A 23,433-nucleotide genomic window follows, 5' to 3' on the forward strand; every position below is an offset into this window, starting at 1 on the left:
TAATTTATGTATGAGTCTATAAGTAGACTTCAAGCAACAAATGCACTGATTAAAAGATTCCTGATTTGGCTACTGTGGCATGAAACTAAAATCCCACTTGACAAAATGTGACGTGTGTGTGTGTACGCGTGTGTGTGTGTGTGCAGTGAGATATCTGTTTGTGTGTGTGGTGTGGTATCTGTGTGTGTGTGTGTGTGTGGTGTGGTATCTGTGTGTGTGTGTGTGTGTGTGTGGTGAGGTATCTCTGTTTGTGTGGGTGTGTGTGTGGTTTGTTATCTGTTTGTGTGTGTGTGTGTGTATGGTGTGGTATCTGTGTATGTGGGAGTGTGTGTGTGGTGAGGTATCTGTGTGGTATGGTATCTGTGTGTGTGTGGCGGTGGGATGATGACTCCCGGGTAGGAGTGTGGCGCGGTGCGTTTTCATCAACATGACGACGGGGGGCCCCAGAGGACGGTGCTGGCGAGAGAGACGGCCGCGCGGCGCCTGATTATCCCGGGGAACGTGGGTAATTAAATCTGCAGAGAGAACGTCGTCATGTTCATCCTCCTCCATTCTCCTGCTCATCCTCCTCCTCTGAGACCCCAGCCTGTCATAACCTCTTCAGCCATAGTCTCTCTCTCTCTCTCTCTCTCTCTCTCTCTCTCTCTCTCTCTCTCTCTCTCTCTCTCTCTCTCTCTCTCTCTCTCTCTCTCTCTCTCTCTCTCTCTCTCTCTCTCTCTCTCTCTCTCTCTCTCTCTCTCTCTCAGAACTATAAATACACAGTCACTCGGCAGCAGCACCTAGTCTCCTTGTTTGTCAGAGTGGCAAAACTCACGACAAAGAAGAGAAAAAAGAAAATGTGAATGTGTACCGGCTTGCCCTTTTTTTGTAGCATTCCTTCTCACCATTTCACACCGTCGTCTTTCAACAGAATCTCATTCCTCCGAGCCAATCACGGCCCTCTGAGCGCAGGGTGGGGTGACAGTGGGGGGGTTGGGGGGGGGAGAGAGAGGCACAAGACAGAGAGGCTGCCGTCGTGGAGTTTAGTCTTCCCAACGCCCGGGCGGTGAGGAAAGTGCTTCGCAGTCCACTGTCCACGCCGGCGTCGGAGTTTCAACCTCCATATAATTAGCGGCGCCGCAGCGCTGGAGGCTCAGCTATGCACGGCTGTACCTTAGATAAGACAATACGGCTAATAGGGTCGAAGCCATCTCGGTAGCCTGTGCGTTACGCACTAGGCTGTTGATCGATATCATGTTCGCTAACTGTCATTTATACATTTTTCCCCTTACTTTTTAGACCTAAAACAAATTGACAAAATGAACATCATTTTGTGTTAAAGAAACAAAGCGTCAGGTTGAGAGAGATAGATCGGTGTTGGAATGAGAATAGTATTTCCTCCTTACGTTCTGCCCCTGGGAGACTTTGGCTGCCAGGGTCTGATCAAAGCTGCAAAACACCCATACCACCCACAGTATTGGGAACTCCCATCACAAAGGTCTCCTTATCAGGGTCTTTAATCTCCTCTGTGTGTGTGTGTGTGTGTGTGTGTGTGTGTGTGTGTGTGTGTGTGTGTGTGTGTGTGTGTGTGTGTGTGTGTGTGTGTGTGTGTGTGTGTGAGAGGGGGGAGGGGTTAAGATTAAATTAAAGAGATTAAATTGTTTTCATGGCCCAACTGCTGCTTCAAAGGCCAACAAAATAGCCGCTTCACAAGAAAGGGCTTCACTTAAGTCACTTATTTGTCCATTTCATTATGCTAATGGGTCAGGCCATCATCCCATTACAGCTCCACAGCTGAGCGAGGTTAAACAAAATGTGGTGTGTTTGAGGTCACTACCTTTCAAAGTCAGCTTCCCCCCCACCCCCTCCCCTTGCTCCTGTAAATCGCAGACAGCCAATCTTCAGCTGGTCTGTATCGACGGTTTAAGCCTAGCCGCATTAGCTAGCCGACTCCCTGTGAATACAGTGCTCCTGTGGTTCAGGAGGCTCCTGATTGGTGGAGGCTCCTCCACAACCACAGCCTCCCTGGGATGGGCTCTTTTTCCTCTCAACCAAAAATGTTCCTAGAATGTATTTATTTTATTTCATATTAAAACCTTTCTGAGGTAATATTGTCTTAACGTCAACATATATCATATGCTTTACTCTATTTTCTTGTTTGAATAACCAATAAGACTGTTCCCATTTATATAACCAAAAAGGTTGCTTATAATTAAGTAATAATTAATTATAATTAAGTATTTATCAGTTTATATTGTCTGAATGTGAGACCACGTCGACATATCTAATATACTTTATTCTATTTTCTTACTTGAATAACCAGAAAGACTTCCTTCCTTTTTCCCCATTGTCGTCTCTCAAGTGACATTGTGTTAAAGTAGCCCGCGTCAAAATACTACAATTATTATCATCCCTACTATAATCTTTTGGGTTGAATCATTAATTAAGCCGTTGTCTCAGGGGAGCGTGGTATGCAGCAACACCGCGTTAAACAACAAAACAGCCGCGCCCGCGGAGAACCCGTACCTCCAGACGTTCTCCACAGCAGCCCTGCAGAGGTGGGACAATTTATCACTGCCAATACGGCCAGACCCCCGTCTCTCCATTACCATTCCATTGAACTGGGGCCTTCAGCCATAATGAATCCACATTCCCCTAGCTCTACAGTAACCACACAATCACTTGTGTCAACAGAAGGGAATCCATTCCAGCAGGCGCAAGAGGGGGGGGGGGGGGGGGGGGGGCACAGTAAAGGATCATTAGCATACACGTGGGCATTGGCTCAGGAGACTCCCACGCAGGCAAAAAGTGCTGTGCTGGTGACGAGTTGGAGTGTGAGCTGTAAAGTAGTACAGTTGTTGTTTTTTCATTAGGGCTTTCAACGCGGATGCTGTCCTTTTAAGCGTCTGGGCGAAGCGATGCAGGCAAAAGTGCAACACAGTGTTTTTACTGTATACGGGAGAGTCATCTTCGATAGGTGTCGCTTCTTAAAAGCATTGGGTGTCGTTCCTTTTTCCTGACATGGATGCTCGTGTTTACCTTGGTGAACATATTCCAGGGTTATAAAAGCATAGAGGTGTAAAAAGGACAAGATAAACACCTTCTAAGTCAATACGCAACAACCGCAACCCTCACGGAATATAGCCTTTCCTGGCGTGCAACGAAACGGAAGCACAGGTCATGTGACTATTTATAATTTATACCAAAAAGTACACGCTGCGACACCTCCAACCGTCGTCCCAGCACACATAACCCCTCAAGTATGAACTAATGCAATGTTTTCTCAGGTGTGCTTTTTACATTTTTCATGCACTGGCTCAGAACCCAAAACCAAACAAAAAGTTTCAGTCTTTGTCAAACATCACCCGAACCCTTTTTGCAATCAAAATGTCATCTCGACGTGTGCCAGTGAAATACTGTCAAAGTGCTCCGTTTGGAACCCTTCAGAACCACATTGTGCGTTTACAGTTAATGGCGTGACACGACATGCAATTGAAGAATAATCCAACGACTTCCAACCGACTATTTTCAGCTCGAAGCTCAGCCGACGATACATAATTTAATCCAAAACTCCTGGGTAGTGCGCCCCGGAGCTGTCATTTGCCCTCAACCTAAATAAATAGTTTTATGGAATCTGACACAACCCTCCATTTTAAAAATGTATAAACATGTCCTACCTTTAATAGAGAAACGCTTTAGGGACAGTTTTGAGGGCTGCTTCTGAAAATGCTGAGCGAAAGGTCTGGGATTGGTTGGATGTCCCTCCAAATTGGCTAGTTAGGGGGAGGCATCCATAGCTCAGAGAGCACTTAGCCAGGGGCTGCGTCACGCTCACATCTGCAGCTAGCCAGCTCTCATATGAGTAACGTTTACTAGAACACAGCGCAGAGGAGACGGCCATTGTTTCTAAAAACACAACCGAACCCAGCGACAAAATAGGTGCATATTCGGTGCAGACACAACTATGTTTTTTCTAGCTGAGCGGGGATAGAAAAAGAGGAGAAAAAACAAAGTTGTTCACACATGTTCACACAGGCCTGGGGGTTTAAATGAAAATCAGCAGCGAGCGTTGAGAGTGGAGATGTATTTTTATTTAAAGCCAACGCCTCGGAAACACAAAGCGTTCTTTCATTGGAGGCGCTCAGAGGCCCCGCGCTATGCAGATAGATCTCTCCAGCGAGCAGGAAACGGAGAATGTAAGCAGAGGAAATGGTTTTATGTCGGCTGACGCCGAAGACGACACGCCGGCACAGAGAAGAAGAAGAGAGACGGAGGGAGAGAAGAAGAGGGAGACGGCGGGAGCGAAAGCATTTTTCAACAGATGCTGGGATTTAGCAGTTCGAAGGAATGAATGCGAGGATAAATATGGGGGAGCCTAGAAACAACAGAGTGCTGGATGTTCTGGATATGGCTAGGGGTTTCAAATCTAATCATCCACACAGCTGAGAGTCATCCGTAAGAGCGCGGTACAGAGAGGCTGATGTGTCGCATCAAAACACAGAGTTTGTGTAAATAAAACATATGTCTCTACCATTCACTAATGGGAGAGAGGGGCAATAGAATGACCCGGAACGGCCATGCCGTCCTGGATGCTGTCGTCGTCATCGGTAACGGCGTGCGTAGCTCATCAAGCCCCAGACCAGACCAGACGGCTTTCCTACGCAGGAAGCCGATACGCAGCGACTAACGCGCCACCGCCATCGGGCCGCGAACCCAACACCTCATCAGCACTTCTGCAAGGGCACACGCACTCCTCCCCCATCCCCTCTCCCACCCCCCACCCCCTGACTCGATTTAGCAGAGGCCCCATCACACACACACACACACACACACACACACACACACACACACACACACACACGGGCTAGGCATGCACGACTACAGATGAACTGCCAGAAACTGGTGGAATGGAGAATTCAGAGAGACAGATCCACAGAGAGAGAGAGAGAGAGAGACAGATCCACAAAGAGAGAGAGAGAGACAAATCCACAGAGAGAGAGAGAGAGAGAGACAGACAGATCCACAGAGAGAGAGAGAGAGACAGATCCACAGAGAGAGAGAGAGACAGATCCACAGAGATAGAGAGAGACAGACAGATCCAGAGAGAGAGAGAGAGAGACAGATCCACAGAGAGGGAGAGAGACAGATCCAGAGAGAGAGAGAGAGACAGACAGATCCACACAGAGAGAGAGAGAGACAGACAGATCCACAGAGAGAGAGAGAGAGAGAGAGAGACAGATCCACACAGTGCGACAGACAGACAGACAGACAGACAGAGAGAGAGACAGACAGAAAGAGAGACGGACAGACAGAGAGAGAGAGAGAGACGGACAGACAGGGAGATTGAGAGGAGGGACGGGGGCAGCAGCAGACGGGAGCGAGAGAGAGAATGAGCTGGTGCTGAAAGCGGGTTATTGTGGGGGCCAGGGGACGGCCGGCTGTCCACCAGGCAGAGCAGACTGCCTGGGGATTGTGCAGAGAAACAGTCAGCCGTCAGAGGCTGATTCACCCCCCGCCCCCCTCTGCTTTCACACTCCCTTCACTCTGCGCTCTGAAGGGCTGCTTCCACCCGCCGTCGACCAGCCCTCGCAGGGACACGGAGCTGGGAAGAACGCCCGATGGAGCGGCATGCTGTCCATGTTTCTGCTCACCCCCCTCTCTCTGTTCTCTCCCTTTATTCCTCCTCTTGTCTGTGTACTTCTGTCGCTATCCATTTGCTACTCGCCTGCTTTCTGTCTGCCTTTCTTTCTCTATTTTATCCCATTCTTTCTTTCTTTCTGTCTCCCTATCTGTCTCTGTTCATTTCTTTCTTTCTGTCTCCCTTTCTCTCCATCTTCTTTCTCTCTTTCCCTTTCTTTCCGTCTCCCATTCTGTCTCAGTTCATTTCTTTCTTTGTCTCCCCTTCTTTCTTTGTCTCCATCTTCTTTCTCTCTATCCTTTTCATTCTGTCTCCCTTTCTTTCTCTCTATCGTTTCTCTCTCTCCCTTTCTTTCTGTCTCCCTTTCTTTCTCTCCATCTTCTTTCTCTCTCTCACTATCTTTCACTCCATCTTCTTTCTCTCTGTCCCTTTCATTCTGTCTCCCTTTCTTTCTCTCAATCTTCTTTCACTCTATCCGTTTCATTCTGTCTCCCTCTCTTTCTCTCTATCTTTTCTCTCTCCCTTTCTTTCTGTCTCCCTTTCTTTCTCTCCATCTTCTTTCTCTCTCTCTCACTTTCTTGTTCTCCATCTTCTTTCTCTCTATCCGTTTCATTCTGTCTCCCTTTCTTTCTCTCCATCTTCTTTCTCTCTCTCTATCTTCTCTCCACCCTCCTCTCTCTTCATTCCATTCTCATCAGAAAACAAAATAACTTCACCCGTAAATGGGCTGTGCTCTGGTGAATCACACATGTGGGATGAAACGACATGGTGCTATTTGCCCATGGTCTTGCAGTGCCGTGTTTGTACCATGCAGCCCGCACCAAAACACGTTGAAAAAGCCCAACTTGAAAGGAGCATTCTCTCTGATCCGCTTTCTTTCCCTGCAACCCTCTCAAATGAAAGAAGCACCGCAAAAGGCCTGTAAAAAAAGATGTCCCTGTAAAAGAATAATAAAAAAATCCATGTAAAAGGAATAATATTACACACACACAAACACACACTTTCAGGCTGCATCCACGCATCCTATAATGACAGCTGAGGGATAACTGCATACTTGGCAGTGCCAAACAGTGCCGGTATATAATCCACACCGGTCAATTTAACCCCTCTCCGATGACGCACCCATATGTTGAGAGGGACAAAGACATGAAGGTGTTGGACTGGGGGGAGAAGGACTTAGGGAGGGGTATTCATTTAAAAAAAACTAAATCCTTTCCCTTCCCGTCTCCCCCTCTCTTTCTCTCCTCCGTCAAACACACTCTGCTCATGCTGCTGCTCATTCTAGTTCTGCCGCCGCGACTTACGGCACAACCCAAGTGGAGCCACAGTGCCCCCTGCAGTTGGCAGAGAGAATCGATCTCCCGACGAAAAAACCCACAGCTTTGATTATGCGTATTCATCATCCATCAGTCAGTGCATCCATCAATGCGTCTGCGCGGCCCGCCGTAAACACCTGGTTAACGGGGATGCTGGATGACTGTTTTCAAGGAGCATTCATTAAACACCTGCTTTTCAGTGGCCAAGTCTAGCGGTTAATGTAATTGATCGTACGCCCAATAACAGAATGGCTTCCCTGATGAAAGCTACTTGGGTCTAATGGGTAGCACGTAAGCAGATGTGTTGGGTTTGTCGACGGCGTTGTTGAACGAAGATGAAAACATGTTGACTTGTTGATTGAAATACTCGTTATGATTAAAGCTGGGGTATGCAAATTGGAGAAACCAAACAGAATGGCTTCCCTGATGAAAGCTACTTGGGTCTAATGGGTAGCACGTAAGCAGATGTGTTGGGTTTGTCGACGGCGTTGTTGAACGAAGATGAAAACATGTTGACTTGTTGATTGAAATACTCGTTATGATTAAAGCTGGGGTATGCAAATTGGAGAAACCAGCCAGGGTAAACAAGAGTTTTAAAGACCCCGCCCTTAACTTCAGGCCTATTCCAAAGCCACTCCCACAAACATGTGACTAGCTCGCTAGCTTAAGCACTAGAGCTGCCTTGCCCTGTGAAAGCCCTGTGGAAGACGGCCATGAAATATAAGTGAACGCGCACAGTGCGATAGGTAGGTAGGTAGACAGACAGACAGGCGGGCCAGCCAATCATTTAACTCGGCCCTAATGAAATGTTTGGCCAGCTTAGTACAGACCCGCAACAGCAACAGATACCTTATTATCTCAGATTATCTCAGAGTATTTGATTTATTCACTGCTGTCACGGTGTTAAGAAAATTTTAACAAATATGACCAAAATAAATAAATAATAAAAAGCTTCTTAAATAAACTGCATACCCTAGCTTCTAAAACCAGCGCAGCACGTGGAGACGGAACGAGGTAGTAATGCACAGGCGGTAACCCGGTGCCGCCTTGCCCCCTGGGTTCCCGTTCACACAGGGCCGGTGTTAAAGGGAGGGGAGGGCGGCCCCCCCGGCTCCCCCGATGATATCGGATCATGCCTGCAAGAGCGGAGCCCATTACCTGGACCTTTTAGAGCAAGGGATCTCAGCGCCGCCATTTCACTGTTCAACGGAGCATAGCGCCCGGCCAGACGGCGGCGCGCTGGAGGTTCGAACCAGGCAACGCTCACAGGTCTGGCCAAGACTCGAGGAACGAAGGAGGGAGGAAAGAGATGGGGAAAGTGTAAAAGAAAATATGATGATAAAAAATAAAAAAGATAGAAAAATAGAACTCTGCGTGTGTGTGTGTGTGTGTGTGTGTGTGTGTGTGTCTTTCTTCTCACATACACACACACACACACACACACACACACACACACACACACAGTGCAGGTGTGACACGGGGAGTCGGAGCCAGAGAGAGCCAGAGAAGAGAGGCTGGCTGCTATGAATTGCAGTCGTATTGCACTCTGTGCGACTCCATCGCCCAGGGAGACGGAGAGGAGGGTGTGAAGGTGCAGAGAGAGACGAGAGGGGGGACTGAGAGGGAGATGGCGGAGCCAGACTATCTCAGGGGAGCCTCGGCGAGTGTTGTGCAGAATTCGGCTTCTCACAGAACCCAACCTCAGTGTTTATGGCAACAAGCAGAAAAGGACAAAAATAACATTCCTGACTTAATGCCTTTATCACGTCGCCAAAATTTGCCATGACATGACCGAAAGCACAGACGCTTTTTGCTGTTGTTGCTTTCTGTCGTCTGCTACTGTCTGCCTAGTCACGGGCATGTTGATTGCTTCCTCAGGGAAGCCATTGTTGTCCACAAGACGAGGGAACCCTTACCACACCGACCCCCCTGTTGCTTTCTGACCCAGAATTGTGCTAAATCGGGCCATTTCTTTGTTTTGCACAAACACTGTGTAACTCGGTTGAATGTGATTTGGGACAACAAGAGAACAAAAGAATACTTTGCAGAGTTAAATCCGAGACACAAGCGACAACAAACTATTACATATTTCTAAAAATAGGTGCATGGAAGAAGGCTCACGCAAAAACACCATGTAAAAATCATCCAATAATCAATTCTGTTCAATGCTGATGCTACCAGAGATACATGTCCTGGTAAGATGTTCATTCTTCGAAGAATATGTAAAGGTGGAAGGAAATCTTGTTGAAAATCTCCCACGCAAGACCTTTAAAAGCGCCCGAGTTTCAAGCTAAGTTCTTTAAAAGGAACCATGGAAATGTCACATCCACTCTCCATTCAGCTTTTAGTTTTTTCCCATTTTTCAAGAGAGCATTCAGAGAGTTGAGTCTCTGGATGTAAAACATAAATACTGTTATCTCCATTAAGCCTTGAGACCACGACGGTCCCTCTGGACGTTTCACAGCATTATCCAGTAGCAGCAACTGAATTATGTGTGGTTCATTCTTCTAATTCCTGGTCTTCCAAAAACATGTTTGCTACGCAGAGCTGTTTTTTGTTTTTTTCCCCCCGCAAATTGTTTTGTTTATTTGCCCCCCCCCGAAAAAGTTTTGTGATTCAGAATGATAATTAATTTTCCTTATTGTTTCGTCTATTTTGTGTTTTCTGTTATCATTCAAACCCAATTCTAGCTCTTGCCTATTAAAAATAATATTCTACTGGGAAATAAACTAACAAGCCAACTTGTAATTTGCGTCAACAAACTATTTTTATTATTCTACTTCTTTGAAGTCGACTATTTCAATAAAAAAAATCGGAAATATATAAATGATCAAATAAGCACAAGCTGTGACGTCGCAAATAGGATAAACTCATCCCACCTATCAAATCAAAACAGCCGAGCACGTAGATGATATATTTTTTCTCAGTGTGTAAACCAACTCTTAAGCAAAGCCCTCTCCAATCAGTCAGCGGTAGAAACAAAAAAAGAAAAGCACACATACAATAACAATCCTTCAACAGGATGTTCAAGTTTTGCCCTCCAAGGGTCATCGCACTCATCAAGTGAGGGATGAGACTGAGGTTGCCATGGTGATTGTCTCCGTACCTCCGAATGAATTCCAATAACCACTCCTCTCATCAGGCCCATCTTGTTTATAGCGCCAATAACCGGCGCAGTGTATATTATCTCTGCGCGGGGGGAAGGGAAACGATATAATACGAGAAGATGGGGTTTATGACAGGTATCTGCTCAGGAGCCATCGTTTGTTTAATAACCGCGGTGATAATTAGCAAGATTAAAAAGTCTTCCATGCGTCTCTCCATTCCGCGTCTCTTTGAACTCCTACCATCTCCAATCTGTTGCGAGCTCAACAAATCAATATCCACGCAGAACGCAGTGTCTTAAGAACTTCAGTACAGAGCTGCTCTTAGAGCGAACTAAACCGAGGAGGACACAAGGCGGTTTGGACTGCTCCAGCTCCCTGAACGCATTGATCCGCAGTCAACGCACACACCTACGCACACTCCTGATGAACCCTGTGTAAAGAGGGAGATCTCTGCCTCTCTCTACCTCTCTCCCCGTCTCTCTCAAGGGTCGTGCCAGCGGCGCTAGTAGCCGCAGTTGATGAAGACGCAGGGGGACACTGTATTGGTGAGGGGGGGGGGCACCAACCCCCCTGAGGTCCAGTGTCACATTATATACACACGGACACATTGCCTTCCTCAGGTCGCCACACAGACCCAGGTGCCGGTGTGAGCGCCTCCCCCTTCTCCCCCCGTCCAAACAGAATTAAGGCAGGATTAGAAAGCCAATGAGCCCAATAATTAAACTTTAATAGGAGCCATAAAGCAACCCGACTCCCTTCTAAAAGGTACCGGCGGCCTCCGTAAAAGCAGCTTTCCACAGCGAGTCACTAAATAGTGTGGCGCTTCTTTTCTCGTTCTCTGGTTAGTGCAATTTAACTTGGGGGAATCTCTCTCCCTCTCCCTCTCCCTCCATCTCTCTCTCTCTCTCTCTCTCTCCTTCCCTCGTTCACCCTCTCTCTCTCTCTCTCGCTCGTTCTCTCTCTCGTTCACCCTCTCTCTCTCTCTGTCTCCTTTTTGCTGGTTAAACTTCCTTGTCGAGCCGTCAGAAGAGAGCAAAACACACGCAGCGAGAGAGGGCGAGCGGGGGGGGGGAGAGGGGGAGACACGGCGAGGCCTTATCAACACCCCACAAGGGGAAACCAGTTGAAGCTCAAACGGATGACAGTCTTTAAAGCCCAAGCCAATTAACAGCCCTGGGTTATGCCGCCAGACCCCCCCGACGAAGATCTCTCAATCAGTGATTTGATTCAAAATTTGGATACGAGTCTTTAAACAAACCCATTTTCACGCCTCAAAGTGTTTGAGACACATTCAAAGCTTTGTGCTTTTTCTTTCCTTTGCACGAGAGGCCACTGGCGCAGCGTCTAAATGAGAAGCAGCGTGATGAAATGGAAATACGGCACTGTGGGGTATAACAAAACAAAGAGCGCCAAGCGGGGGAGGGAGATGAAAGCCGAGGGAAGCTCGCCTTTAAAAATCCACCCAAGAATCCGCTCTGCCCGCCCGGCCCCAGCGTGAGATTCTGTTTGTTTTCCTTAATTTCTTCCATCAAAGCGCGGAGTAAGTCCGACGCCTCTGGAAGTGGGCCACTTTGGACCGCGGTGAGTCACGCCATGTTTTCAAACGTATTGATCCGACGCTGATTACATTGGTTTTGTAAAAAACTTTTTATACATACATACATACATGCATACATACATACATACATACATACATATATATAGGGTTAACATGTATATTAGGGTTAACCCTAATATATATATATATATATATATATATATATATATATATAATTATATTATTAAATAATTGTATTCATCGGTTTCCAATGGGACTCAAAAAGTACTCAGTGTTTTACAAAACACTAAACAAAATAGTTGTTCAACTCGCCTGCACCGCTGCTGCTACTACTACCGCTTTGCTCTAACGAGATCCTATTGGGCGCAGATGAGCGCTGACATGATGCTGGCGTTGTTCAGGGAGAGCTGGTCGAGTCGGTGAGTGAAAGTGCAGATAAGTTCACGGCAATCTTCTTATCGCACCGACCACCTGTACTCAAGACAACCGCAACGACAGCAGGAGCAAAATAAAAGCCAAAAGGCGTGGGTGACATTCTGGTAGACTCAGCAATTTCTCCAGCTCCCACCACCCACCACCCACCCTGCCCCCCGACGACGCCCTTGATAATGGGCTCAACTCAGTGGATTGGACGCCGGCCATGACGCAGCCCATTCAGGGGCTGGCTGTCTGTCAGCGGCTGCTGCTGGTGCACTGGGAGGGCTGCGAGTGTTCTCCGCTCCGACAGACGAGCATTACGGAGCGTCTGAACGGAGCTCTGCCATGCGCCCCGATGTTCCCTCGGTGGGTCTCCGCGAACAACAAACATCAAAACTAAAAAGCAGGTTTGTGCTCGATTTGTGCTCTGGCAGATCGCTCAGCCGCACGCCCACGTCGATATTCACAGGATGAATAGGGAAGTGTGTAATTGCGTGGGTCGTTCAGAAGGTGGAGCTGGAGTGCAAGGGCCTTAGCAGGGGGCCTGATGACCGCCATCACAATTGTCACGGATACTCGCTCAAATGGAATGCACACTATGATCCAAAAACAATGGTTTCAAATGTTTGTTTGTTTTTCCTCAATGATACTACTTCTACAAGTCCGCTATTGCTGCAGAAATAAGCCACATTCGAAAGATTATTATCATGTGTTTGTGAAGGCATTGCCAGGTACTATTCCAACCGCAACTATGGCTGCAGAAAGAACAGTTATTTAAAGTACTTTCGTCTACACGACCATCTGGGTAGCAGCAATATTCTGCATCTTTAGCATTCCGCATCTTGTCCGGGAATGAGGTTGAAAATACACCCATCGTGTTTTATTATAGTGTTATGCCATGACACAGCATCATTGCTATGCACAGCTGCCAACATTCAATCCGCCCCGCCGCCGTCCTTTGTAGCTTTATCTCTTTTGCCTCAATCAGCAATGCATACTTTCTTGTTCATTCATTCACAAAGCTGTATATTAATTCCCAGAAGCCTATTAGGAGGGAACAGACATGAAGCAGCAGAATATGACGATCACAGCGGGAGCATTGTCTGAATCTAGCCTCCATCAGACTCTACGGCTCAGAAATAGTTCCAGACATCAGCGACGGCTGAAGGGTAAGACCATCTATCAGCACATTTCCCAATCGGTGCAGATTGTATGGAGCCAGACGTAAATTACACCGCATTCAGACAAATCTACCGAAAAGGAGATAATGAAAATCATCTTTTCATGAGTTCCATGCTGCTTCTGCGTCATCAAGAAATGATTGCTCCCCCAGTTTTATTTCACGGATCATCCCTTTTACTTCTGAAGAACAATTGTTGAATTAAAAGATCCCTGCTTTTCACAATATTTTCAACTCATGGTACATCCAAAATGGTTCAGATTTGATAAAATGTTGTAATCATCTCATGTTACTAGAAAATGGCACACGTGTTACAGTGATTGAAACAGTCACCGTGTTACTAAAACCCATCCCATGGATAATTCTCCCGAAACCAGCATGCACTTCCGGCGTTACGACACTAGAGGGCAGCAAAGGACAACCTAATGTCTGCATCGCGACCGGCAGACTGCAAGTTTAGATCCGAGTGGCAGTTCCGAGAAGGGAGGAGAGAGAGTCTGTGCCTACCAGCGTTGACGATGGCATCCACCTCCAGGACGGTGATGTCCCCTTTGTGGAGGGAAACTTTGTCGCTCGTGCTGCTGCCACCTGTTGGCTCACTTTCTTCCACTTTGGCATTCTCTGTAAGACAATAAGAGCAGGTTTTATAATTTACATTTATGGCATTTAGCAGACACTTTTATCCAAAGCGACAATGGTTTGTACACACATTCACAGACAGACAGTGGAGTCAACGATGCCTCGACACTCAGATAGGAGGAGCCGGGGATTGAACTAGCAACCTTCCAGCTAAAAGTCAAACCGCTCTACCTCCTGAGCTTGATATTAAATCCAGTAACAAGACAACAAAATTTTAAATATATTTTATATAGTCATATAGTTTTATATGTTTTTTGTTCAAACCTGTTAATATAAAGAGATTGCAGGTTAGCAATTTTGGCCAAACCTCTACATATTTTTAAGGATAAACAACAATGAATACATTCAGCTTCATAATGATGGAGACCTCGAAAGATCCTTTATAAAGATGCGTCATCGTGGATAAACACAGGTGTCGCTCATTACACTAATTATGAGTCTGCTACCTTCATGCACCATGGCCAGGGTGGAAGACTTAACTATTGAATATAACTCATATTAATCAAGGACCTCTTTCACAGAGCTGTCAAATAAGGCTAAACACGGGTGTAGCCTAAACCTTAAAAGGCTCTGACAAGGAAATTCTGCGATTCTTTCCAAGTGTGGATTGCAGGGCCATTTATACATCTAATAAGCATTAAAAAGTTTGTTTGCAAAACAAGCCACACTTTTCTCATCATGTTTTCTTCTTATGAATGCAAACACTTTTCTATTTCTTTTTCACTTTTCAATTTTCTGTGTGCTGGCTGATACCAGTTTCAATTTGGGCAAGATTGAAAAGAGATTCGAGAGAAAGGGAGATTGCTGAACTCCCGGATGACCGATGAACCAACCAATCAGAACACAAGAAAATCTTTTCTACACCAAGTATGAAGAAACTTTAATATTAACACACCGATCCATCTTGCATACATGCAGCGGGGATGAAAAGACAAATAATATTAGCATAACCAAACCGCAGGTTCTCAAAGAGGGTAGGTAGGCAGGGGCACAAGGGGTCAACATGTGACCTTAACTAGTTTTGCTTATAGCCGTCCCGTATCCCAGTACAAAGAGGTGTCTTACCCGTCTTTAGTGTTATGAGCGACACCAGAGGTTGTCCTACGAGGACGACTCTATGAAAAAGGTATATTTGAAAATCTTCAGTGGAATGGAATAAGCCCAGAATGGAAAGAAAATCAATATTTGAGATGTCATTGAATGAATCCAATTTTGCTTTCGTCAAATGTAGAGATAATTAACCTCCAGTGCTTCTACACCCTTTTGTTTAACCCATTGAATTTTCTGATTTAATGCAATGGGTAAACAGCAACACAGAAGAATTCTTTGATTTCCATAGCAGTAAAACTCTGTGACTCATGAAACACATGGACCACCATCTCTTCTTGGAAATCAAACCACATGCGTCACGACTATAACTGCTCGCACGAAAGTGTGTTCAGTCATCTTGAGTGGCGTTTCTGTCAGAACATGACCCATGTTTTTGAAGTATGGTTGAATACAATTTCACAAATGTTAACCACATCCTTTCAATAACCTAATAGTCATAATTCTGAACAATGTTGTGCTTCTGGTTGTATGGCCTGATCAGAGTCTTAAATTGGTTGGGGTTGATGCCATCTTGCGGGCGGGGCCTTCTGAGACTGGAGGAAGAAGGGTTAAGTGGTGAAGCTTGATTCGTTCCTGTAGTGCATCTGTAGATATACAGTTCACGAGAATCCAAAGTATTACAGCTTTGATTGGGATTCAATGTGGATTAAATAACTAGTAACACTTTACAATGGGGGAACATTAATTAAGCATTATTATATAGCATCAGCCTAGGGGTTAGGGTTAGATTAGGGTTAGTAGGTTAAACTAAACCCTAACCCGTTTAAATAATGTATCCAGTAATACCTTAGCTAGCATGAACACCGTTTCCTTAGTTAACATGACCACCATTAATACAAATTAGGAAATTATTTATAGATAATTAGTGACTTGTTAATTAATATTAGTTAATAGTAAGGTAGTGCTTGTTAAATAATGGTTTCTGAATGTAACCTGTGTACATTTTATAGAATGTTAGCAAATACCTTCATTAACATAAATGTGTTTTATATTTTGAATGCGACTTTTATCAATGCCAAGGGTCTTTGATTATTTCGACAATCACCGATATAGTAGTAGCCCAAAGTAGCTTGTGAGGCCTAAAAGCACACAGCTTAAATCTCTCAGAGCCATTCAAGTTCATGGACATCTACACATACAAATTAAACAGCGCGAGGCTTTGATGAACAACAGGTGCCGTGCGTGAAATGAGCACACTTAATATGTGTCAATAAAAATATTACAATTTGTAAATATAATAAAGTGGTCCATCTTTACTTTGTGTAACAGACTTGAGATAGTGCAGTTTTTTATTGCCCGTGTGCACGGAGAGTCAAATGATGTAAACTCTAGTAAATGATGTCACACAATGAAACTATTTTTATGCGGAGACAGGTTGGCGTGGTGGGAGACGATACGGGCGATTGCAGTATGGGGTATAAAAAGGAATATGCTTCATGGGATTTTCTCAAACCAATTTTTTTCATCCTACAAACACAAAGATCAGAGAGTCCTGTGGGTTGGGCAGAGGAATGGATCCATACATATAACAGAATTGCGTGAAGAAATAACAAATAAACACACAAAAGTATTGCATCCTCCATTCAAAAGGTCGGACGGAGGACAACAAAACCAGAGGAAAATTGAGTGCCTGGGACGGGACGCGGTAGTAGTTCTTCTTTAAGGCGGATGTCTAGACGAGAAGCCCAGATGATTGCACAACACACTTTCATCATCTTTCATCAAGATGACCTTACCAGCACGGCCAAATCTAGCAGTGTCAACACAAGGACTAGTTTTGCCTGTGTAGTTTTGTCTACCTGTCGCTTCAGTGCTTTGCGCAGACAGAGAAGGAACTGTTCGTCCTTTTACCTCTCGGAGTACATCTTATCTCCGGTGGCGGTACCATTTATAACAACACTATATCAAAAGGCCCCTGGCCCTTAATGATTGTGCTTTGAGGGAAAGGAGCACTCCTGACATGTACATCAGCAGCATAGTCAGCTCTTTGATGATTGACTGCTCAGTGATGGTTTGCAGTCGTGGTGTGGTGGTCAGGGCCGCAACGGCCTGGGTTTGAATCCCTTGTCAACAGACTACCTGTAGGCTGTCTATCCCAGAGCAAGACTCATTGATGACATGAATGAAGAACTCGCTGTATGACTCTTTGGATAGCAGTACTTGGATAACAGGCATTGAATGTACGCACTGGCACTTAATGTTTGCACTTATTGTATGTTGCACGTCCTGGTACTTAATAAATAGTACCTAGCATTGTGTAGCGTCTAATCATAGATATCTTGTTGTATACAGGGAATGGTTTACCCTAGCAATTGTAAATGCTTAGCACTTTTTATGAAAATCTTCACTGTACCAAGAGCAATATATTGTTCCTCTTTATTCTGACAAATGTACTTATGCTTTTATCCAAAGCATCTGCTAAGTGCCCTAAATGTAAGTGGAAATGTAACATTACCTGATAAGATATGAAGCAGTACAACTCATTTTAAGATGCTTTGGAGAAAAGCCTGTTCTAAATGACTGAATAGTAATAAAGAATAAAATAGTATTGAAAAATGTGGCTGTCTATTGCCCTGCAGATTTTTATGGCATTAACGTCTGATTTTTTTACCTTGATTTTATTATGGAATCAATGTGCGATGGTTAGCATAGAGTACTATGATGAAGTACTATTCTTCATCACAAAGAGCTACATGGCTGTTGTTTAAATTTGTGTTCACACAAAATTTTCTAAGGCAAAATTGGTCTAACAACCTGATTTTGGAAACTGATATCGGTGAAAGTGGTTTTAGTGGAGCAAGCGAAAAGACAGTTATGATGGTGTGATCACGCAGAACGGCAATGCTCTTTAAGACCGGCCCTGTATACCTTTACACTCCTGTCTCCAGGTGCTGACCTCGCCCAGCGTTGTGTACTCCTGTCGACGGTACTCCTTGCGTCTCTCCTCCAGGTTCAGACTCAACAGTCTCTCTGAAAAGCAGAAGGGCCATAGAATGGCTTAATGACGTGTTTGAAAGCGCAAGGGGGTAAAAAGAAGGAGAGGAAGACACCGGGCAAGCGACAAAATCGACAGAACAAATTGTCAACTTCAATGATTATTCCAACGCCCTTCATAACAGCAGTCATAAACAAAACAAACTAGCAACATAAACAAAAGTGTCCCTCGTATTTCAAAGAAGAAGTCGGGGGGCCTCCAGACTGTAGTAATTGCGTCGTGGCCTTTTGTCAGCGACGAGAATCCAAGTTCAAACAGATATTCTCGTCTCCGGAGGCCTAGGGTTAAGCCAGGCCTTCCCCTCCCAGCCCTGGCCCAGCCTCCCTGCCCTCACCTCAGCCCACCTCACATACCCGCTCCCCCTGGCCCAGCTTGCTTCCCGCCCGACCTCCATGCTCAGCATTTGTCCTGTACCACTGTTCTTGTGCCCCGGCTCTCACCTCTGCCATTCCCCCATGGTTCTGCAGACCATAATACACTCCCAGCGAATAACCACCGCTACTCTCCATTGTTTAGCCAAGCAGAGGTTGAGCCAAGAGTAATTGCCCCACAGGGGATATACATAACGTAAAGTAATATCATCCAATTGATTGCAAGCATATCTCGGCCTACTTCGGGTGTGTGTGCCTGTGTGTGTGTGCTTGTGTGTGAGTGTGTGTGTGCCTGTGCCTGTGCTCTTGTGTGAGTGTGTCTGTGCCTGTGTGTGCGTTTATGTGTCGGTGAGTATTTGTGTGCCCGTGTATGTGTAAGCCTGTGTGTGTATCCCTGCGTGTGCATGTGTGCGTCTGTGTGAGTGAGCGTGTGGTTGAGTGCGCGCGTGTGCGTCTGCTTGTGTGTGCATGTGTCTACGTTTGCTTGCGTATGCCTGGGCGCACGTTGGTGTGCCTGTGCCTGTGTGTGCATGTGTGTGCCTTTACGTGCGCGTGTGTGAGTGTGTGAGTGGTCGTGTGTGTGTAAGGGCGGGCAGGTAGCCAGCTGTGGCTCTTCCCAGGTGGGTATCCGCTGACCTGCCGCTCGGTCCCCACTGGCACCCTAGGTGCCTCAGCCTGCCAACGTTTAGTCACACAGCCCTGGGCTGGTCCTACTGTTCTGGGGAGGTCGGTCAATTAAAATATACACACACACACACACACACACACACACACACACACACACACACACACACACACACAAGCTGAATGGATCTGCCAAGTAAGGCTTGCATGTAAAAATAGACTGTATACAACACTTAAGAGATTTGTTTTAAAATACACAAGAGCCAACAGGGTGGGATGATTTCATCATGGTATAATCCTCCTTGCCAACCTTTCACAAGTGTTTCGGAGAGTTCTAACTGACACAAGCAAAACCATACACAATATCATACAACAATATCCTCGGACGAAGAGCCAAGGTAAGCTTGTACGTTAACACCACCTTCAGAGCGGTCATCCACTCGCTCTGGTCATGGGTGATGTTCTCCCAGTGAGGTCTCCCAGGTAAGCTTCCTACATGAGGTCACTCGGGGAGGGCATCCCTATTGTGGCTCAGGGGGGACCATGACCTTCTAAAGCTGCTTTAAATATATTGTAGACCCATGCCCATGACTTTATAGAGGATGTCTTTGCCATCACACACACACCCCCGCACACACACACAACTTGACACCCCCACATGCACATACACAGCTAGTTTATTGAATTCGGTTGGCTTCATATTCTCCCACCTCTAATCCATTAATAACCCAGATCTTTAAATAATGTTTTGGATAATAGACATTTAAAGATATTGCGGTAATAGTAATGCACTACTCTTAATGCACTACTTAGAACAAAGGTACTTGGAAAACGCTTTCGCCTTTTGTTCACTATATTCTTTGATTCCTGGCTTTCTTCTTTAAATCAAATGTTGGCCAATAGTGTAGGAACTTCCCTGGAAGTGCAAAGCACAAGGTCAGCGATTACTTTATGCGAGTTAACATGAAACAAAACATGTTCACTGGGAGCATAATAGAAGGAACTTGTTGCTTTGAATGGGCCAAGGGTGAAGGGCAACAGCTCCTACTGTGTGATGTTCGTAGATACACAGTTGTTCTATCTGAACTGCACCTTGACGTTGGCTATCAAGCAATATAATTCTGGAACATTTAGCATTAAACTGAAGTCTGATAAAATATCAACATGTTTACAATAAGCAAATGAAGTTTGCAATATCGCTCTCAGTATTTGTAAGTAACCCACTGCAGTGACATGTTAAAATACATGTCCTGTTATTTAAACATTAGCCCTATATGCCGGTATGCTAATTGCACCCCCACCCTTACTTGGATAACTGTCGGCGTGCGGTACATGTACTTGTGAATTTCCCCTTGAGGACAATAAAGTCTGAAGTCTAGTACCCCTGCATAGTGCAGCTACATTGCATAGATGTTGCTACATTCTAACAGGTAATAAAGGACGCATAAAAACACATGCAACGCCAGGAGATGTAGTGTGAGCCTGCTGACAAGGCAAGGATGCTCTATTTGAATATGTTGTGGCATGGAATGACAGACCTGGCTGTCTGAACGGAAAGGCGCACAGAGGCGCACTACAGCTGCACCGCATGACCGAATGGGATGACCAGCCAGACACCATGAGCGGCAGCCTCACTGACCGACACCCGAGCGGCAGTGATGGATGGTCAGCGTTGTTTGCGTGTGTGTATGTGTGATCCACGCCGTCCACAGACGGCGTGGATCACACACCGACACACACGCACAACGCTTGACCATCCCTGACCGACAGTGATGCTCAAGCGTTGTGCGTGCGTGCGTGCGTGCTTGAGTGTGTGTTTGTTTGATGCACGCCGTCTGCCATACAGACCCTTACAGCAATCCAGAACATAGTACACCCCCACCACCACCACCACCCCTCCGCCGCCCACCCCATCCAAAACAAGGCTTACCTTTTTCAATCTTCCAGTCCGTTTTCTCTTTGTCCATTCTACCGGAATGGTTGGACTTCGAATGGCTGTTTTTGGAGTGTGGCAAACCCAGGCTCACAGCGAATGGGGTCCGGACACTGGAATAGAAAGAGACGAGCCCGTGGACGGTTGTTTCTACCTGTGAAGCTGTCAACATTCAGTGTGTTACCTCCAGCAGCAACGTGCAACCGACCGTGATAGCAGCGTAAATGATGTGTACGGATCCCGGCGAGCTGATTGGCGGCGGGGAACCCGGAAGCGGAAATTTGATAGGCGGAGGCGCGGAGCAGTCAAACAGGACGAACTGTGGTGGGGTTTGATGAGCGCCAGCGACGCGCTCACGGTGCGCGGTGCGGGCCGGTGCTTCAGCACTTCGTCTCCGGGTGTACTGTGCGTGTGCTGTGAGAGGCGGCGGTGGTGGGGTAGCAAACGTGCACTAGAGCTGCTTTATTATGATCATTGATTTATATGTCTTGCGAGTACATGTAAGACTTGGTGTCTGGGTGCGTTGCTTGACGCGTCCTTTCAGGTGCGTTCGTTGGTTTCGTTTTCCAACCAAACAACTGAACGCCACGTGTGAGGACGAGGGGGACAGAAAGCAAGAAAAATGCTGTTGAGATAAACGTTCATGTCACGTTTTGAAATGAGTCCCAACACAAATAGGCTTATAGTCAACACATTAGGGAATAAATATAAACTGAACTAACTCAAGACTGATGTTGGGTGAATTAAATGTTGAGTGGATATATTTCATTTGGTGATATATTTTGGAGAACATTCCATTTTATTTAATTAACAGCGGAATTACGGCTAGGCTTTCTGTGTTGTGGAGCGGTCAAAATCAGGTCAGGAAGACAAGCTGTCATTTAGTGTTTGGTTCCAAAGATCCCAATCTGTCATCCGGTAGACGAACTTTGGTCGCTCTGAATTCTGCTGATATCACCACAGACCTTCCCTATAATTGTTATTATAAACATCTATTGGTATTTAATCAATATCAACATATGGTGCTGTTTCATTAAATAATTTAGGCCTATGTGGGATTGTCACTTCAATGCAAGAGACGTTTGGTCAGTAATACAATGAAAAACATGTAATATATATGTATATATATATATATATTTATATATATATTGATTGAACAGTTGGTCGGCATTTCAATATAAGTTACAACCTAGGCTACAAGAGTTTTGAAAGAAGCGCTTTGTTATTTCACATGTACTTGGAAAATCAAACCACTAGATGTCATTGTTGCACAGTGCTGTACTGCGTCAAACTAATTCCTCTTTGGCACCTTTCATACACGACTGAAATCTGATGACAATCAGTGAGCAGACCGAAAAGATAAAGGTGAAAATTACATATCTATCCCCTGTTGAGTGGTTCTGTTTGTTAGTGAATCAATGAAGGACTACTGGGATTTTGTAATGTATCTTCATTAATACTGGGGACCTACTTTGTTATCTTGCTGTCAATTTCCCAAAATAACCTAAGATGGAAGTGGTGGAAACCTTTGTTTAGAATAAAAAAGGACATGGTCTCTAAAAATCTCTATTTGTGTAAAAGTGCGTAGGCTCAAGTTATCGTCATGGTTACAACTACTCAAGATTATGCCCAAAGTCACCAGCAGCAGCAGCAGCAGCATCTAGGCATCAAAGCATCAAGGCAGTGCACCAAATGATTCTCCGTTCAACCAAGTCATGTATTTGTTTTCTTACTTACAATCCTAGCAACATAATTACAGTAAGCACAGTAATGCGCTGAGGGGCCCCACAATTGTTATCGCTGATGAAAAGTCTTCCCAGAGGTTTGGAGACATCACAATTATTGTATCCTTATGTCAACATCTGTAAGCCTTGTGATGGTTTGGGCTTTAGCTCTTAATAGCCACTGTGGCTATTCGTTGAGTTAATTGCCCTGAGGGGACTTCATTATCATGTCTGTAATATTCCTCAATCAACGCCTTTACTGTTCAGCTCTTTTTCAGGGAATCCATTCTGAATAGCATACCACCGGAGAACTTGAATATTATCCTTAGCTTCAAAAAAACATAAAAATGTCTCGAAGCAATCAAGTCTTTAAAGAAAAGAAAAACAGTAATGAAAGCCCCTTTGTCAGTTTGATGGATTAGGAACAAAAGCCTGAAAACGTTCTGCAGAATACAAATGAAAACGTCCCAACCGGATACATCAATTAAATCGGCCCAAACTTCATGGACACTAATGTTTATTACACATGAATGTAAAATGATGTGGGTGGAAAATGTGGTCGGGGGTGGCATATCCGTCTCACTCTGCTCAGTCGGGCCTCCAACTGACTGGTATTGGGATGCATAACATTTGCAGCTCATATTCTGGTGGTTGTAGATGTGGTTTTCCTTTCAACCTTTTCAGTCAAACACTTGCCTGTCTAGATCGTCTATTGTCTGCCATCAAACGGTGCAGCAGTGCTCATCTGTTCCCCAGCTGCAGGCAGTGTCTCGCCACTCTGATAGAGGGGGAATGCAACCAGAGCCAAGCGTTTCATGAGGCTCGCTGGTTGGAAGCCCTGT

The 23,433-nt window shown here is 45.4% G+C and overlaps 1 protein-coding gene across 2 annotated transcripts in view; it reads right to left on the reverse strand.

Moving 5' to 3' along the window:
- Positions 1 to 21,069, reverse strand: part of macrod2 (mono-ADP ribosylhydrolase 2) — a 403,152-nt gene extending 382,083 nt beyond the window's left edge. For both annotated transcript variants that reach the window (XM_079730230.1, XM_079730229.1), the window contains exons 1-3: positions 20,865 to 21,069; positions 17,813 to 17,914; positions 13,703 to 13,816 (exon numbers count right to left, since the gene is read on the reverse strand). In XM_079730230.1, the coding sequence (XP_079586356.1) occupies positions 13,703 to 13,816; positions 17,813 to 17,914; positions 20,865 to 21,039 (391 nt within the window). In that variant the 5' untranslated portion in view covers positions 21,040 to 21,069. The remainder of the gene's footprint in view (positions 1 to 13,702; positions 13,817 to 17,812; positions 17,915 to 20,864) is intronic.
- Between the last annotated feature and the right edge of the window lie 2,364 nt (positions 21,070 to 23,433).

Source organism: Pollachius pollachius, assembly GCF_949987615.1.
Source record: "Pollachius pollachius genome assembly, chromosome: 2".
Lineage (NCBI taxonomy): Eukaryota > Metazoa > Chordata > Actinopteri > Gadiformes > Gadidae > Pollachius > Pollachius pollachius.